Source organism: Haliaeetus albicilla, chromosome 1 (assembly GCF_947461875.1).
Source record: "Haliaeetus albicilla chromosome 1, bHalAlb1.1, whole genome shotgun sequence".
Lineage (NCBI taxonomy): Eukaryota > Metazoa > Chordata > Aves > Accipitriformes > Accipitridae > Haliaeetus > Haliaeetus albicilla.
The window spans coordinates 20,405,563-20,425,270 of record NC_091483.1 but is presented as its reverse complement, the minus strand read 5'-3'; the positions used below and the strand labels follow the sequence as shown (position 1 = coordinate 20,425,270).

Genomic DNA, 19,708 nt, shown 5'->3' with positions numbered 1-19,708 from the left:
GTTTTCTGTTTCAGTTTGTAGATCCAAAAATAACAGATTTATCATGTGACTGACAGTTTGAATGTGCTAGGTACTCAACTTCTGCCAGGTGCATAGACTCTGCCTCAGTGTCCGTATTTCCCTAGTCTTGTAAATTGCTGTTAAATGAGGAAATTGGACTTTTTCTGGCTTTGATACTTAACACAACTTGAAAACTGTTCAAAGTTTATATACCCTGCTGAAAGTTCAGAGCACTGAATGTAAGATCTCTTTACCAGATTTAGTGTCTTATACCCATTCTCCAAACGCTGGGCAAACATTTACTCAATATGGTTTAACTACAAATCATGCTTTAACTTCCTTTGTCCGTGTATTTCCTGCTACTGAATATTGATAGGCACCCCCAGCTCTGGTCCATTTTGCAAAATTTTACCTTGCTCTGGCTTTGGTAAATCTTGAGCATACAAAGAGTGAGTAGTGTAGCATACTTTGGAAACCATGAGACTGTCATCTCTTACATGTGTGACATGTAAGTGAAAGTATTTTGGCCTAGAGCCCTTTTAAAGCAGAATGAAAAAAAACTTGGCTTCTTTCACTGACCAGGTTGAATTTCCGAGGCTGGCAGTTAATACAAGTTAGTATGAGCTAGCAGACTATATAGTGAATTAGTGACAGGAGAAATGCAGAACCAGAAAGTACTGGTTTTACAGTTCTATTCAGAAACAGATTCTACAACTGAGTCACCTTCAGAGCCAAGTATAAAGAATTAGCAGAGTATGTACAGATGAGAAGTATGTAAACATACTTCATATTTAGCATCCTCATGAATATTTTAGTCACCAGGCAAACTAAAATGGCACCCATTATGAGAGGTGTGCCAAGCAGCGTGTGAACAGTATAGCTGTTTCCACATTGCCTTTCCTACCATATCCCTGCACCGTCTTTGTGAGTGAGAATGGCCATGGGAAAAGAGTTTATCCTGCATCAATGTACAGAGCTGATCAGTAGATTCCGAAATGGTTCTTGCTAGGGCATCACCAGTTCATGTAATCAGAAAGATAACTAAACTGAAGTCCAGCTGTGGATGAGAGAGTCACAAAGGTATTTTTTTACAGCTTGAGTCAAAAGGGCATAACCTTGTGCATCTGAATTGTCAGCTCAGTCAAGAGGTTTTGGTCTGTGCAAGGTGTGGAGCTTCTCTATACATCTGTACACAGGCTTGTGGTTTGTGGTGGTGATGGAGCTGGAGAGCATAGTCACTTTTAAGAACTACTGGAGATTTTGATGGAAGAGCACTTTGTTTGTGAACAAATTTGATACTTTCACCTGTGTAACTTTTAAAAGAAGGTATCAGCAGAGCAGGTTTAGCATAGTAACTGAAAAATTTGTCAGCCAGTAATAGAGGGCAAATTTTACTGCAGACCCTCCTTTTTCTTAATAGATTCCAGCCTGTGATTCCTCTTTCCCAGCAGTTTTCCAAGTGTGTAGCTTCTTTTGCCTCATAGTGAATTATTTTCTTATTTTACAGTTTTACCCAGTAGTATAATTGGTGAAATTATAATATAGCACATTTGGAGCCACCAGTGACAGACGTTGAGTGAACTTTTATTGTAAATATGTTTACTAAAAATAAGCGTTCCAGCCTTTTTTTTCTGTGCAACTTCTTTTACATTGTCTTATATATGATGTCTCAATCATCTTCCTTCAGACAACCCATCTGAAAGTTTGGCGGATGAGAGCTGTCTCAGCATGACCGAATTGTAAAATAGATTTCACAGCTAAGTTTTCAAATCTAGTTGCCCTTAGAAATACAAATTCATTGTGCTTCCCAGTTTATCTTTGCTGGAAAGGGCTGCTTGGCTTTGACATTTCAGGCAATGACTGCAGTATTTTAAACAGAATGAGTAATATGGATTCAAAATTGGGCTGCAGATGTCACAGATATGAAAATGATACTGTTCTAATCGTTTATGGGTGACAGTAAAGGGACTGGATGAGTTGTGAGCTTGGACTTTGTGTTTGCTTTTTTAAGAATAAGCAGGAGTGCATTTGGATCTCTGAACAAGTTCTTTAAGATCATAAATACCTAGGCATACACTGTCGCAGATCTGACTGGGGAAAGACTCCTGTTGAAGTAATTTCTTCTAGCTGTGGCAAAGATTTGTCTGTTTGACTCCCATTTCAATAAGTATGGTTACGACTGGTCATGTGAGCAGGTTTTTTTGGTTGGTTGGGTTTTTTGGTCATTTCCATTTTCAGACAGAAATGTGTGTAGAGCTCTTTAAATCACCTTTTTTTTGTTTGATAACCAGAGAGCTTTGGTCTGATTTCTGAAAAAATGTAGCTCAACTAAAAAATATTTCCATTTAACCAGGGCCTTTAGAGAGCTGTATTTTGCAAGGTGGGAAATAGAATAAGTATGTTGTAGTGAAGTGAAGAAACCTGTTTTATAATGCTACAGTAATAATTTCATTGACACTGTAATGAAATGATACAGGAGACATGGACATTTTTAGTCAAAACGTGCCACATATGCTCTTCTCTGTTCTAAAATATTTAATATCTAAATGTAAAATCCATAATATGAATTGGACAATACACTTCTTCATTTTCAGTGGACTTTATTTCAGTATCAGAAATGTAAGTCTTACAAGCAATGTTTGAGAGCAAGCATTTTCCAGTGCAGTACTCTAAATGAAGAGTATTGTGCAAGCAGAGAGCAAGACATGTCTTTTCTGTTTTTAACTGGATTTTGCCTGCCATATATTTATTAAATAAATGAAAGCATGTGCACACTGAACAGTGGGCCTGATTCTCTAAGTTTTCGTTGAAAAGAAACCTGTCTTTCCTGATTAAACACTGAAATGTAAAATAGAGCCACACATTTTGAAATTTTGTCTTAAAATCATCCAGGTTTAATGGTACATCTTTGAAGTTTAAGTGCTACAGAATTCACTATATGATCTTGACAGCAATGTTGAACTCTCATTCGGGGAACTAGGATGATAATCCCAAAAGGTTCAAGCACTTCTGTCCTCTCTCATGTTACTTCATTCCAACACAGGATAAGAGATCACTTGTTGAATATTTGGCAGCAAGTTACCTTGCTTTGGTTGCAATGTTCCCAAAGGCCCAAAGAGGGGACCTGCTCCATTTAAAATGCACCGAGGTGACAGCCTAGTTTGACCTTTTTGTCTTTGCTGCTTAGGTTTCATGTCATCTTGGCAAGTGAAGGGGCTCCAAAGGGCACCAGCTGGAGCACCTCGCTGGCAAGGTATTTGTTGTGGCAGGATGCCTGTGTTTGTCTCTTCTGCTGCACTTCAGCCCGTCCAGTCTCTGCTGCCCCGTGCAGGAAGGAACACTTTGAGATCAATCAGTAATCTCTGCTGTGATGAGGAAGCTCATGGAAGGGCTTGGAGGCTGATTTATTTATTCTGCGAAACATCCATGGCAATAGTAAAAAAGTAAATGATGACTTGTGTTGCAGCTGGGGAGGCAGCTTGATTGTATTTCCTAATCCAACTGTTACCAGCTGGTTGCAAGAAGCTGTGAGCTGATGGAGACTCAAAACAAATAGCTGGAACCATATACAGTAACAAGAAAAGTGCAGCAGTCATCCATTATGAAACTGTATTGGTCTTCTTAAGTATAAGCTCTGAACATTGTCTCAGAGGCCACTGAATTTCTCTGCATTTTGAGGAGAAATAGACCTGATCCGGAGCGTAGAGTAGCCATTCCTGACAACAGGTCTGCAACTCTTCATTAGGGTCATATTGGTGCATCTATGGAGTTCTTTTCTTTTACACCTTTGTCATGGAAAACATTCACTATTTTTAAAGATACTTTCTGGAGAGAAGTTTTCACTCTAAAAATAATAATATTTTTTTTTAATGTTTAAAAGTAATTATTGAAAAGAGGAATATGCACTGTTTATAAATATGAATGTATCAGTGTCTGCCTTTAGAAACTCAGAAGTTACATGTTAAAAGGAGGAAGAAAAAAGGTAAGAATGAGAAGGTCTAATTTCATTCTAAAATTTGGACTGATAAGTGAGGACAACATAAAAAGCAAACAACCAAAACCCACAAAACCCCCTACCAGAATACACCTTAAAATTTCCTTAAAGCAAAATAACTTTTTCACTCTTTTTTGTTAGAGTGCATGCCTGAAATGGGACCTTAAGTAGAGAGAAGAAAAAGCACTTAAAATATTTTATGGTCAAAGTTTCATAAACCATTTTTACAGAAATTTTGCTTTATACAGGAAAAAGAGATTTGGCTCTTGTTCCTAAAAATTACTTCCTCAGAAAGTGCAGTAGTGATAGTTATCTGAAACCAAGGGCAGGGAGTTTGAGGTCAGAGAAACTACTGTGAAAAGGATTTATATATACATCCATCTCTGCTTTTCTTTTTATGTATATGTGTATATACATTTAGATGTGTAACTCTTTGTGTATATAGAATGTGTTCTGCTCCATATGTCAGTGATGATTGTTGGGGATGAGCTATCATTAGCGTTCTTGTTAAGCATCATTTTCAAGGTTACCAGTTCTCTCCACTGATGGAGATCTCAGCACTAAATAACCAGGGTATTTCAAATACACAGATCAGTGCTTTGTTTAACAAGATTGGTTTCAGCTTTCTTCCCTCTTGCTGTGCTGGGATGAATGAAATAAGGCAGAATGCTAATGTCAGTGGCAAAACTACCTTACTTAGAAGGGTCAAGTAACGCAGATATAAATAGCAGTCATTTGTAATAAACAGTTGCAGCTGCAGTCTTTCTGGAGGAAGGCAAAGAGGACCAAAGTTTGTCACTTTAGAAAGAAGATGTAATACTAAGTAGCTTTTCAGAAAGATTTTAATACTATATTTGTCACAATATATCTGTGTAATGATAGGTAAGAGGAATGTTTAGTGTCTTCAGATTTCTACAACATTCGGTGAAGAGACTTTCTTAATATAGAAAGCTGTTTGCTGAGATTGCCAAGAGTCTCCATTTCACAGCCTGCCCCAGGAGGCTGGGAGCTTCCCTTCCGGTTTTGGGTTTCCATTCCATCATGTGAAAGCTAATAATAGTACTTTAATGAAGTAGTGGCTTGAGAAAGGGTAAGCATCTTGAAAAGGATGTGTGTGCCCCATCTGAAGAATCTTGAAACTAAAGGCTACCAAAAATTGCCATTTGTTTTCCTAGGAACCCATCTCTAAGAGTTGCTTTAAAAAAGATATTAGGTTTTCTGTGGCTTTGGCAGTCTATTCTGGCGTAGAATATAATGGAATTGATAATTCTTAAGTTTCATTGTAGATTAAAAGAATTATTCCTCTATGGGAAGAATAATTTAAAGTATTTACTTGGTAACTGTCTGTTGAAATAGAAACTTGGACATGAAACTAGAATGCTTTTCATTGCTTTTTGAAATAGGTATAAAAATGAATGCCTGGACCTTCAAGTGTATCATAACAGAGCATTGCTCATTGATCATTACAGTCTGAACTTGCACACAACATTGGTGGTAAATGATGATCTGGGTTTGTGTGAATCTGACTAGAATGAGTTTCATTTATTTCCTTTTTTTTTTTCCCTGCTGAAGTCAGCAAAGAGTCATGTTAAATAGCTGTAATTATGTATATCTCTTGGTAGTCATGAATTTATGTTCGCATCTGGCTAAATTTTTTTCACTCTGCTGAATAGCTTTGTTTCAAATTATTTAGAGTTTTAAAAGGCATTTTTAACACTAACGTTTACCTTGCCAAACTAGCTGTAAACAGAATTTATAGGGAAAGAGTTTATTTACTGCATTTTCTGTCTGTACAGCTGCCAGAGATATAGCAGTAAACTTGGAGGATTATCTGAGCTCATGTTGCAGTAAAACTATAATTTTATTACAAGACTGGGGTGAATTACAGCCTTTGTTATAAAAATAAGGCAACTGTATAAATTAAAAAATAAATTCATAGTTGAGCAAGAAGTGTTATGATAGAGTTTCCAGAGAAAGAAGCACAGGCTTTTAGATGCAAGTCCAGTCTCTTATTGGAGATCTTGAAATGACTTTCACGCTCAGACTTTTCAGAGCAGTTCACAGACACTCATTACTCTCTCTCTCTTATTCCTGCTCCCTTGAGTCACCTGTTTATACAGCCACTCTTCTGCCAGTGATTGAAGTTTGTCTTAAGAAGGCTGATATATCATCAATACTAACCTTGGTGTTCCAAGGTAAGGATTTTGTGTAGCAAGCACCAGAGAGAGGACCTACATGTGGTATCTGTAATTTCATTGTAGTAAAATGCATAGTTGGCTGTCTGTAAACAAAAGCTTCTCTCTGGTGAATAGAAAAAAAACATGAGTGCTATTAATTTACTCAGTGCAACGTATTGACTTCTTGAAGTAGTTGGACACCTTCCATTTGATAGAAGACAATGATAGAACTGCAGTCAAGATACAAGGATCTCAGAGTAAATATCCCTGTACAAAGGATTGCTTTAGTTGTTTTATTTTCCTCCATGATGTGTAAAGGACTGGGAATGGATCATAAAAGCCAAAGGCTTAAGAAGCCTATGGTTTTCTGATTTTAGATTGATGCTTTTTTATCTCTTGCTTTGATGGAGAGAGAAAATTCAGAAAAGCAAACAGATCATAGACTGGAGAAGCTGGTTGCCCAGACAAACTTTTGGTGTTACTGTTTTCTAACTCCTAGTCAGTGATTTTATGCTGTAACTAATGAGATTAAAATATGAGAAGAGAAAAAGATTATTAAAATGATTCAAAGTACTCTTACATAGCTCAGGTGAGTCTCATGTAGGCTTTTCTTCTTAAAAGAAGTTGAGTGATCAGGTAGTATGGATTAGCTGAGAGATTTGTCTGCTGAAGTATATGTCCATGAACAATAGAGACAAAACCTTTAACTGTTGAAATATCTTTTTTTTTTTTTAAATCCTTTGGCTTTGCATTTCATTTGTTCAATACTTTCTTAATGGAATTAAGGGGTATTTTAGTTGTGGCCTATATGATGCCCTGTTGTGGCTGAACTAAATGAGAATGAGAGACACAGTTCTGACAGTTGCTACAGGAGGTTTGCTTTCTGCTACGTACTATTAGGCTATAAATCACACATCTTGTTCCTCCTAACGTCAGGTTTAGTTGAGTGAAATTCCCTGGCCAGAATGAAGTCAAATCAGGCAGGATCTTTGATAGCCTTATCATCTGAGCTGCTTCATACATGCTGTAACTAGTTGTCGTGGTTTCAGCCCAGCCGGTAACAAAGGACCACGCGGCCGCTCGCTCACTCCTCCCGCCCCCCTCCGGTGGGATGGGGGGGGGGAGACGGAGGAGAGGAAAAAAAAACAAACCTGGAACCTCGAGGGTTGAGATAAAGGCAGTTTACTGGAACAACACAAAGAAATTGCAACAACAACAACGGTACTAATGAAAAAGTATACAAAAAGAGTGATGCACAGTGCAACTGCTCACCACCCGGGACCCGACGCTCTGCCACTTCCCCCACCGAAAAGAAGAGCCCACCCCCCGGCCCGCTCCCCCTTTATATACTGAGCATGATGTCACATGGTATGGAATAGCTCCTTGGCCAGTTCAGGTCAGCTGCCCCGGCTATGCCCCCCACCTCCCAGGTTCCTGTAAAAAAAAAATTAACTCTATCCCAGCTGAACCCAGGACATTATCCACCCCTTATTCTATACCATCTACATCATGCCCAGATCTTACATTTTCCAATCGACCACTACCACTTCCTTGTCTTATATATATAAGTATATGGACTTGCGTCCGTCCCCGTCGCCCCCCCGCACACACACACACACGCAAATGGTATTCCTTTAGCGTATGGGCTATCCCTCTAATGTGTCCATTGATTTTATTTAGTCCATGACTTTGGGGCTCCATCTGTTGTAACAGTTCTTCAGGATAAGAGAGATGGTGGGTTGTTGTATGCTGCCTCTGGAACTTGTGGCTAGTACATTTGGTGCAACTCACGCCCTTAGTCTGCAGGTCGAAGATGTTGATCTTGAGGAAATTGCTGGGTGTCAGTTCAAGTTCTGTCGCTGTTGTACTTGGCTTAGTTTCAAAGTCCATCCCGCAGTCATTTGGGTAATTCTTACAGTAATACCCTTGATATGGCATATAGACACTATAGATACAATGACATGCATTGGCAGGGTATTTAGCAGTTAGGTATCATACAGCCCAATTCACTGGCTATTCTCTCCCAAAATCAAATCTCCCCGAGGTACACATCGAACTTCCCCATCCTTCTGCATCACCCACCAGGTGTACCCAGGTCCCTGAGCAAAAACAACCCCTTGAATGGGTTTGCCTCTGTTTGAGGGAGGACTAACCCAGACTGTCTTTCCTAACATACTCCTCATGCGCACTACAGGGACTTTATCGCCTTCTACAGTATGTGGAAGTCTTGGTTGGGCGGGGCCAGCCCGATTGGCGGATCCTCTAGTATTAACTAACCAGGTGGCTTTTGTTAAATGTGTATCCCAATGTTTGAAAGTCCCACCCCCCATCGCTCTCAATGTAGTTTTCAGCAGTCCGTTGTATCGTTCGATTTTTCCGGAGGCCGGTGCGTGATAAGGGATGTGATATACCCACTCAATGCCGTGTTCTTTGGCCCAGGTGTCTACGAGGTTGTTTCGGAAGTGAGTCCCGTTGTCCGACTCAATTCTTTCTGGGGTGCCGTGTTGCCATAAAATTTTCTCTTCAAGGCCCAGGATAGTGTTCTGGGCAGTGGCATGGGACACAGGGTATGTTTCCAGCCATCCAGTGGTTGCTTCCACCATTGTAAGCACATGGCACTTGCCTTGGCGTGTTCGTGGGAGTGTGATATAGTCAATCTGCCAGGCCTCCCACTGTTTATATTTCAGCCATCGCCCCCCATGCGACAGGGGTTTTTGCCGCTTGGCTTGCTTAATTGCGGCACATGTTTCACATTCGTGGATGACCTGTGCGATAGTGTCCATGGTCAAGTCCACCCCTCGATCTCGAGCCCATCTATATGTTGCATCTCTCCCCTGATGGCCTGAGGTATCGTGGGCCCACTGAGCCATAAATAGCTCACCCCTACGTTGCCAGTCCAGGTCCACCTGAGACACTTCAATCTTGGCGGCCTGATCTGCCTGCTGATTGTTTTGATGTTCTTCAGTGGCCCGACTCTTGGGTACATGAGCATCTACGTGACGTACTTTTACCACTAGCTTCTCTATCCGAACAGTGATATCTTGCCACAGTGCGGCAGCCCAAATGGGTTTACCTCTGCATTGCCAGTTGCCCTTCTTCCATTGCTGTAGCCACCCCCACAGGGCATTTGCCACCATCCATGAGTCAGTATAGAGATAGAGCACTGGCCACTTTTCTCTTTCAGCAATATCTAATGCTAGCTGGATGGCTTTCACCTCTGCAAACTGACTCGAATCACTTTCTCCTTCAGCAGTTTCTGCAACTAGTCGTGTAGGACTCCATACAGCAGCCTTCCACCTCCGATGTTTTCCCACGATGCGACAGGACCCATCAGTGAACAGGGCATATTGCCTCTCATTTTCTGGCAGTTTATTATACAGCGGGGCCTCTTCAGCCCGTGTCACCTCCTCCTCTGGCAACATTCCAAAGTCTTTGTCTTCTGGCCAGTCCGTGATCACTTCTAAAATTCCTGGGCGACTGGGGTTTCCTATGCGAGCCCGTTGTGTGATCAGTGCAATCCACTTACTCCACGTGGCATCAGTCGCGTGATGTGTAGAGGAAACTTTCCCTTTGAACATCCAGCCCAGCCCTGGCAGTCGGGGTGCTAAGAAGAGCTGTTTCAGTACCAACCACTTCTGAAGCGGCTCGAACTCCTTCATATGCTGCCAATATCTCTTTTTCAGTTGGAGTATAGCGAGCCTCGGATCCTCGATATCCCCGACTCCAAAACCCCAGGGGTCGGCCTCGGGTCTCTCCAGGTGCTTTCTGCCAAAGGCTCCAGGTAGGGCCATTCTCCCCAGCTGCAGTGTAGAGCACATTTTTAACATCTGGTCCTGTCCGGACTGGCCCAAGAGCTACTGCATGAACAGTCTCCCGCTTAATTTGTTCAAAGGCTTGTCATTGCTCAGGCCCCCATTTAAAATCATTCTTCTTCCGGGTAACTTGGTAGAGAGGACTTACAATTTGACTGTAATTTGGAATATGCATTCTCCAAAAGCCCACAACACCTAAGAAAGCCTGTGTTTCCTTTTTATTAGTCGGTGAGGACATAGCTGCTATTTTGTTGATCACGTCCGCAGGGATCTGACGACGCCCGTCTTGCCATTTTACTCCTAAGAACTGGATCTCCTGCGCAGGTCCCTTGACCTTACTTTCTTTTATGGCAAAGCCAGCCTTCAAAAGGATTTGGATTATTTTCTTCCCTTTCTCAAAAACTTCTTCTGCCGTGCTGCCCCATATGATGATGTCATCAATATATTGCAGGTGCTCTGGAGCTTCACCTTTTTCTAGTGCAGTCTGGATCAGTCCATGGCAAATAGTGGGGCTGTGTTTCCACCCCTGGGGCAGTCGATTCCAGGTGTACTGGACACCCCTCCAAGTGAAAGCAAACTGTGGCCTGCACTCCGCTGCCAAAGGAATGGAGAAAAATGCATTAGCAATGTCAATTGTGGCATACCACTTAGCTGTCTTTGATTCCAGTTCATATTGAAGCTCTAACATATCTGGCACAGCAGCGCTCAGCGGTGGCGTGACTTCATTCAGCCCACGATAATCTACTGTTAGTCTCCAATCCCCATTAGATTTCCGCACGGGCCTTATGGGACTATTAAAGGGTGAGTGAGTCTTGCTGATCACTCCTTGGCTCTCCAATTGGCAAATCAGCTTATGGATGGGGATCAGGGAGTCTCGGTTGGTGCGATATTGCCGCCGGTGCACCGTCGTGGTAGCAATTGGCACCTGTTGTTCTTCAACCTTCAGCAACCCCACAACCGAAGGGTCCTGGGAGAGACCAGGCAGGGTAGACAGCTGTTCAATCTCCTCCGTCTCCAATGCAGCTATACCAAAGGCCCAACGGTACCCTTTTGGGTCCTTGAAATACCCCCTTCTGAGATAATCTATACCAAGGATGCACGGGGCCTCTGGGCCAGTTGCAATGGGGTGTTTATGCCACTCATTCCCGGTTAGACTCATTTTGGCTTCCAATACGGTTAGCTCTTGGGATCCCCCTGTCACACCAGAGATACAGATGGGTTCTGCCCCTTTATAACTTGATGGCATTAGGGTACATTGTGCACCAGTGTCTACTAGAGCCTTATATTCCTGTGGGTCTGACGTGCCAGGCCATCGAATCCACACTGTCCAGTAGACTCGGTTGTCCCTCTCCTCCACCTGGCTGGAGGCAGGGCCCCTCTAATCCTGGTTAGAATATCTGTTACCCACTTTTTGCACATGTGAATCAGAAGTCCCTTCAAGAGGATCAGAAATGAGATCGGCCCATCTACTGCGCCCGGGGGACTGCTCACGGGAAACTGGAGCAGCAGTTTTCCAAGAAGAATCTTCTTTTCTGGTTGCTTTTTCTCGCAACTCCCGTACCCGTGAATCCAAGACTGAGGTAGGTTTTCCATCCCACTTCCTCATGTCCTCTCCATGGTCACACAGGTAAAACCACAGGTTAGCCCGTCGTGTGTACTTTCTCTCTCCTCTCTCTTGGGCAGAGGAACGCTTACTCCCAATAACTGCAATGCGGGCCTGTACAGGTGAGGAGGAGGACATATCTACTTTGAATTGCTGGAACTCTCGGGACAATTCCTCTACAGCTGAGACACAGGCCCGTAGGGAGGAAGAGAGACTTCCTTCATACTGCCGGAGTTGGACAGCCAATTCATCCACCGTTTGTCCATAGCCTTCTTTCCAGGACATTACTGCCAATGAGTTGGCATAGGTTGGTGGTGCACTTCGTAGAAACTTCCGCCACATCGGTTGTGTGCATTGGACTTCATCTGGATCTGTGGGTGACTGCGCATTTTCTGGATCATTATAAATCACCTCCAGCACGGCTAATTCCCTCAGGTACTGGATACCTCTCTCCATGGTGGTCCACTTGCCTTGGTGACATGTAACTTCATCCCTGAAAGGGTATCTTTCCTTTACACCTAACAGAAGTCGCCTCCAGAGGCTGAGGACTTGTGTTTTTCTCCCAATCGCCTTGTCGATACCCCCTTCTCTAGACAGAGATCCCAACTGCTTGGCTTCCTTACCCTCTAATTCCACACTACTAGCCCCATTATCCCAGCATCGGAGCAGCCAGGTAACAATGTGCTCACCTGGGTGGCGGCTAAAATCTTTTCGCATGTCACGCAACTCACTCAGGGATAGAGATCGGGTAATTATTTCAGGTTCTGCCTCTTCCTCCTGTTCTCGCGATGACCCTGGTTCATCTTCATCTCTCACTGAGCAAACTGATTTCTTTGTGTGTTTCTTTTTCTGTACAGGGGCGACTGATACTGGCACAGGTTGGTTCTCTGGTTTAGTGGCAGTATCTGTCACCGGGGTAGGGTTAGCCACGGTGCATGTTGTCGGGGTTGGGGTAGCCACGGTGCATGTTGTCTTGTTTTCCATCTTTTCCCCCTTTTCCCCCTGGGGGTGCTGCATAGTATCAAGCAGGGTTTGGTAGATACCGGCCAGGGCCCAGCACAGTGTAGTGAGTTGTGTGTCTCTGGGATAGCCACAGCATTTTCCTTTCAAAAATTCTATCACTTCGTGAGGGTTCTGCAGTTGTTCGGGAGTGAACTTCCAAGTCACTGGAGGTGAGAAGTTCTCTAGATACCTGCCCACATCCTCCCACATGCCGTGCCACCCATAAATATCCAGCTTTGGGACAGATCTCTGGGTGGTACTCTTAAAGAGCCTCTTTGTAGCCCTAGACAAGACCTGAAACATAGTCAGGAGGCATAGCACTAACAGCACACAGGCTTGCGCATCCCAAGGATATTCAAAATTCTCGAAAACTGTTGTAATTAGTTGGAAAGAGAAAAAGGAGGGGAACGGATGGGGGGAAGTATCCCCCCCTAACTTCCCCATGGGTTGGGTGTAATTACCAATAAAATCCGACAGAAGGTGCCCAAAGTCTGGAAATGATATCACTGCCTCATACAGATAACAGCTTAACCTCATGACCAGTGATGTAATCATTTCACAAGTCGACATTGCCCAGTACAGCAAAATGATAATCCCAATCACTCTCCCAGAGATGAGATACGCAACTACAGGCAATACATAAAGCATATAAGAACTTACAAAACGCCACCATGTAAACAGCTGAATCAACATTGTGACTAACATCTATTTATCTAGTATAAGAAATGCGTATGACAAATTTGTTTCAACACGCTCTGGCCAGATCTGTCGTTATCTCAACCCTTCGTGCCCCACGTTGGGCGCCAAAAAGGACTGTCGTGGTTTCAGCCCAGCCGGTAACAAAAAGGACCACGCGGCCGCTCGCTCACTCCTCCCGCCCCCCTCCGGTGGGATGGGGGGGAGACGGAGGAGAGGAAAAAAAAACAAACCTGGAACCTCGAGGGTTGAGATAAAGGCAGTTTACTGGAACAACACAAAGAAATTGCAACAACAACAACGGTACTAATGAAAAAGTATACAAAAAGAGTGATGCACAGTGCAACTGCTCACCACCCGGGACCCGACGCTCTGCCACTTCCCCCACCGAAAAGAAGAGCCCACCCCCCGGCCCGCTCCCCCTTTATATACTGAGCATGATGTCACATGGTATGGAATAGCTCCTTGGCCAGTTCAGGTCAGCTGCCCCGGCTATGCCCCCCACCTCCCAGGTTCCTGTAAAAAATTAACTCTATCCCAGCTGAACCCAGGACACTAGTGAGTGCGATATCTTTGTTTATGCATGTGCCTAGCATGATACTAGCTGGGTCATAAAAGTTATATGCCTTATTAATGAATAAGAAAGAATTGTTACCAAATGATAGAATGGATGATGTTGGAGAGCACCTGGTCCAACCCACCTATTCAAAGCAGAGTCAACCAGCAGGTTGCTCAGGACCACTGGAAGAGTCTGGCTCCATTGGCTTTACTCTCCCAGCAGGTAACTTATGAACAGTGGTAAGATCCCCCCTGAGCCTTCTCTTCTCCAGGCTGAACAACCCCAGCTTGCTCAGCCTCTCCTTGAATGGTAGATGCTGCAGTCCCTAGTCATCTTCATGGCTCATCAGTGGAATTGCTCCAGTATGTCCCTGTCTGTCCTGTACGGGGAGCCAGGAGCTGGACCCAGCACTCCAAATGTGGCCTTAGTTGCACTGAGCAGAGCGGAAGGATCACTTCACTTGACATGCCAGCAACAGTCTTCCTAAATGCAGCCCAGGATGCCATTCCCCTTCTTTACTGCAAGGGAACATTGCTGGCTCATGTTCAGCTTGTTGTCCACCAGGACCCCTGGGTCCTTCTCTTCAAAGCTGCTTTCCAGACTGTTGACCCCCAGGCGTGTAATGGTCCCTGGGATTGTTCCTTCCCAGGTGCAGTACTTGACATTTCACAATGTTGATAATTTGGGGAGATTCAGTATTTATTTTTACTTTTTTTCTGTAAATTAACATTTTGATCTGAAATAGTTTCACTATGAAAATGTTAACATGGAACTTCCTGACAGTTTCAGAATACCTGCAAGGGCACTCATGAGAAATTTTTTTTTTTCCCTCTGAATATATTTTTGGGAGAAATCCCACCATCCTGCCCCAAATGCCAAGAGTGAACTAAAACATTCTTCACAAAACTCTTCATCACCTTTAGCAAACAATTATTCTTATTTGTGAGATGTATTTGGTGTGTTATTTATGCAGGAGTAGTGTAATTGGAATATTGCTTATTCTTTTCCACCCGTGTGGCTTCCAAGACATACATTGCCAACACTTTTTTACTTATTTAGAGCACTTGTACATTTTTGTTGGCTTTGTGACTAAGCTTCTGATGCTTGCATGCTTTCTGCTCTGTACTTGGTCAGTCAGAATCTCTAAGTGAATGTCAGTGAATGTCTACAATAAGCAGGAATTAATAAGAAAAAAATATATTAATTTTGATGCTTAAAAAAGTAATTATTTTTAGAACAACTAGTGACTTGGTTGATTTATCTTTTAGGAAATACACTGTTGCTTTTCATGGAGTAGCAGAAAACTTGTGTCATGCCTTTCCTCATTCTTGGTAAAAGATAAAATCAGGAAGAGAGTCTGAGGGCTGCCCATTTGGGAACGTTTCTAAGAATTAGTGTGCTTTGCGAAATGTAGAAGTCAAAATTTGTGTAGTCAGATTTGAATCGCCAAAATAAGTGGTTCAAATTCATAGGGGGTGAAGGTTATCAAAATAACTGAAGGTTGTACGAAACATTTAAAAATTAAGGAGAATTTTAGGAGCCCAGCTTTAAAAGCCCACTTTGCCAACCAGAGCCTGTATTTCTTCATGTTTTCAAAACTTTTAACTAATCATATGTAACAATTTTTTTCATTATCAGAAGGAAATGGTAAAGAAATTTTGTGAAATGGTTCTGTTTATAGGTATGTTATTGGAATTGGATGATATGGTCTCAAAGAATGATTAAATAACTTGATTCCATTAGAAATATCATAAGAAAAATACAAACTGCATTTTAGATAAAAGTGGGCAATTGTTCATTGAGCCACTCAGTGAAGGTGTCCTTAATAATGACAGAAAAAACAAAAGCCTCTCCGCTGTACACAATGCACAGAGAGTTGCTTTATGAAACAACTTTTTGTCTCATCCAGTTTTTATTGTATTTTTATTTGAAGCTACTTAATTATTTTTTTCACCCCTTGAAAATAAGTGTTACTTTCTTACAGAACTGGAGTTCAGAAGTAGTGGTGCATGCTGTCTTCTGCTGATGTGGTGGTACATGTTTCCTTTTGATGTCTTCTTTTTTCTCACTAGAAACTCTCTCTCTCCTTCTTTTGTCCCAGTATTTTTCTCAGTGGAAAAAAAAGGCTATAGTAGACTTGAGGCTCAGGAATTTGCCATGAGAAATGCAGGCTATCCTCTAAGATGCATAATCCCTGTGTTTGTAATTACTGCAGTGCTGCATATGATGCCGTCCTTGACAGAAACGTGGCCATTAAGAAGCTCAGCAGACCATTTCAGAACCAAACTCATGCGAAGCGAGCTTACAGGGAGCTGGTCCTCATGAAGTGTGTGAATCATAAAAATGTAAGTTTTCAGTAGGTAACTGGAGAAGCGGTATGTATATTGGTTTGTTAGAAAATGGTTTTGCTGGATAGCTTTTTAAAACAGAAGAAATGAAAAGTAAATTATGCTCAAGGGCTACAGTCTTCCTGGTACTATAAGCCCACATGAGAGAGTGAGGATCTTCCATGTGCTTATTTAAAGGCTATGCCAAATGAGGGTGCTGCTAGTAGGGTTAGGGTGATAGAAGGGGAGAGACCAGAATATGTTCTTGTCAGCTCCTTATCCAGAAATGGATAAGTGGTTGTTGGAATCCTGTCTCCCTCCTCTTGTCACTGGCATTTGTGACTCAAAAGCAGTGCCTCTTGAGTTGAAGTACCCATGCACAAGTGTCACTCACTCCTTGTTCGGGACTTCATCTGAAACCTAGTCATATAGATGCATTGTATAGATTGTACCAGATGAGGGGTCATCCTGGTGAAGGTTGCTGCAAAACTGCTGAAGGAAATTAAGAACCAGAAGCCCTTTTCCATTCTCACGTATTTGTGTGTAAGCTAATGTTGTGGAGCCAGGGACTCTAGAGCCTCAACACATTGTGCCATTCCTTCTAATCACAGTGTTCTTGTTGAAATAAACAGCACTAGCAGGTTCTAGACTTCCCTGCTTCTTACACCCACTACCTATTGTATAACATTTAGTATCCGTAACAAATGAAACTATTCCTACACTGCAGCAAAAGAGTTATTCCAGGGCTGTATGTTAATTGTAACCATCTATCTATTAGAACTATCTGCCTGACACTATATAAGCCTGCTTTTTTGTAATGAGATATGTAGGATTGCCCCGTTGCATTGTCAAGGGATCTCCCAAGGATTTAATTTTCCTACAGTTCCTTGATTTCTGCTGTGGCTTGGTGCCATACCTGTGTGCCCATTCCTTTTCATTAGGAGTGAATTTTTCAGTTTGCTACATGTTTAGTCTTGCAACAGATCCTTCAATGGCTCTTCTTCCTTATGCAAAGCATAAATGAGCTTGAAAAGTGTGATGTAGGGTGAGATTTGACACTTGTTCTCGATCACAAATTCACATGGAAAGTAAAAGGACTGACCCTAAGATGGCAAACAGCAGGACTTGTCACCTATAGTGTCCTCTGCCCCACTTCTGGGCATTGACTTATCCTTATGTTTCCACTGTGTTGATCAGGACAGTACCTGTCTCCCCCCTGTAGACTTGGATGGAAACTACCCTCAGTCAGACCAATGCACAGAGCTTTGAAAATGCGGGGATGAGTGAGTAGTTCTCCCTGTAGGCAGGAGAATGATGCATTCTCACTTTTTATTTTTAATGGACTGGAAAGAGCTGAGGGCAGCAGGAGCGGTATTAATTTTAAATACATAATTTTAAAAATGTTGCATAAGAGCTGATAATCACACCACATTGGTTGGGTCAGAGTTTTAACCTGTCTATAGAGAGAAGTGCAAAGGAAGGAGAGGATTGTAAAGGCAGCTGTGCGGAGGCAAGAATCAGTCAGAGTATGTGGAGTAGACAGAATATTGAACCATTCCTGTTAGAAAGCCTAGAGAGGTGATGGAGGTGTGGAGGGAGACATTCAGATGTTGTCTTCATGGCGGCTGTGCTGATATCTTCTACCTCTATTGCCCACATAGAAGGAAAGCATGGGAAATTCAGGTCCCAGAAGTCAAGTTTTTCCTCTATGCTGTTTCACACCTTTTTATCAGTGTCTTCCAACAGCCCAACCCATTTAAAAAAAAAAAAACAAACAAGTAAAAAAGGAGTTGCAGTATGCAAGAAGTTTTTGCCCAGAATGTGTCTACAGTTTTAAAGTGCTTCTACTAAAAAGCAGTACCTCTCACGATGGAATTTGTGTCAGCATGTGCACGTATGTGCCCTGAAAGGAATTGAGGCCATGTCAGAGAGAAGGAAGGTCTTCTGTTTAGTTTTAATAAGATGGTTCTTGATTATTTGTCCCCTCAGATGAGCATTCTTCATATGTAAGAAATTTCTCTCTGTAGCACAAGAACTGCTATGCTAGATTGAGCTGAAGTTGGTCTTTAAATCTGTAACTTCAAAATTTGGAGGACTGTCTCACCCTTAGCATTTTGATTTGTCACGATCATCACTAATCCTTCTCTCGGAAATCATTTCAAGTGCACCTAGAAGAAATCTTGGAGATCTGCAGTATTTTATTTTCAATGTTGCCGACTTACTGATCCATAAAGTGAGAAATGTTACTATAAATTGAGCAGTGGAAAAACAGAGTTTATGCTTTAACACACACTTCAAAATGGGTTCAACTGCTTACATTTATCACTTCTCTTCATCCTTTTGTCTTACTTTGCTTTTCAGATTATCAGTTTATTAAACGTCTTCACACCACAGAAATCTCTGGAGGAGTTCCAGGATGTGTAAGTAACACAGGCAGTAATTAAACTGAAGCTTTAGAGACATGTGGGGCATTATAGTGTACCATGAATGCAGTAACTCAGCAAAATACAAAGGTTATGAGCCCCTCTAAAGAAGGTCATGTGTAGTTTACACTGTGGGTAGACAGATATTCTGCACTCCCATTTTGAGAGCAATTTTGAGAATTATAAGGTGCGAAATACTGGGTTTCCTAAGAGCTGTAATAGTGTGCAAAGCCTGCTGGTGGCTTTTCTTGAGAAGGTTAATACGTTCGCATTTGCCTTCACATGCAGAGGAAGGGGTATGAGTAGTTAAAAGGGCCTGCTTTTGTGTTGCTAGTTTGCTAGGAAAATGATCATTGTTATGTGACTCCCTGACGTGTGTGAGGTTTTGAAATGTGGCACTTCATTCTGAAATAATTTCCTATAAAAGAGACTGATGTGAAACATTTCCTCATTTTGTATTTGTTTTGACATAACCTTTGACTGCGTAAAATTACTTGCCTGGGGAACTAGTGCTAGGTGTAGAGGAAAACTAGCATCTCTGCTGAACACTGCACAAACACTGCTGTGCGTAGTATGAGCCTGCCCTGAATGAAATTTTAAATATTCAGTGTTTAAAATAGTTGTAGTCCTTTTATCTTTCAGTCTTTCCCAGATTCTGTATACATTGTATGGAAACGTATTCCCATTCTGTACTCCAATATCAGTAGTGATAACAGACAGATAGTAAAGGCTGAAGTCAGGTGACTACTGTTGTGGTTTTGTTATATGGAATTTCCGCGTAATATTATCACTGCAGACTTGTGCAGAGCAGAGGAGGCAACTAGTGCTGGAGAGAAGACAAGGCGAGCAGCTCACATGGAAATGGAGAGCTAGTGTTTTCCCCAAAGTTTGAGAGTGCTTTAATGTAATGTTACAGTTACGAATCAGTTGTGCTTGTGAGGTGTCTCATAAGAAATGAGCTGATGTGTTTAACGTATTAACTTACCACTAAAGGGGATTGGGTTAACGTCCTGCTGAGGTTGTCAGTGAAGCTTACTTATCAAAAGCACAAGACCAATTAGTTGTAATGAGAATGCAAAGTCATGCAATCTTAGGAGGATTTTTGGAGACATTTC

General features: G+C 42.2%; 1 protein-coding gene across 6 annotated transcripts in view; it reads left to right on the top strand.

The window, feature by feature from the left end:
- The window catches only part of MAPK10 (mitogen-activated protein kinase 10), a 197,380-nt gene that overhangs the window by 111,362 nt on the left and 66,310 nt on the right, over nucleotides 1–19,708 (top strand). For all 6 annotated transcript variants that reach the window (XR_011324320.1, XM_069781359.1, XM_069781387.1 and 3 more), the window contains 2 exons: nucleotides 16,059–16,188; nucleotides 18,532–18,590. Coding sequence is in view for 5 of the 6 variants with exons in the window: in XM_069781359.1 (XP_069637460.1) it covers nucleotides 16,059–16,188; nucleotides 18,532–18,590 (189 nt within the window). In the remaining variant the exon portion in view is untranslated. The remainder of the gene's footprint in view (nucleotides 1–16,058; nucleotides 16,189–18,531; nucleotides 18,591–19,708) is intronic.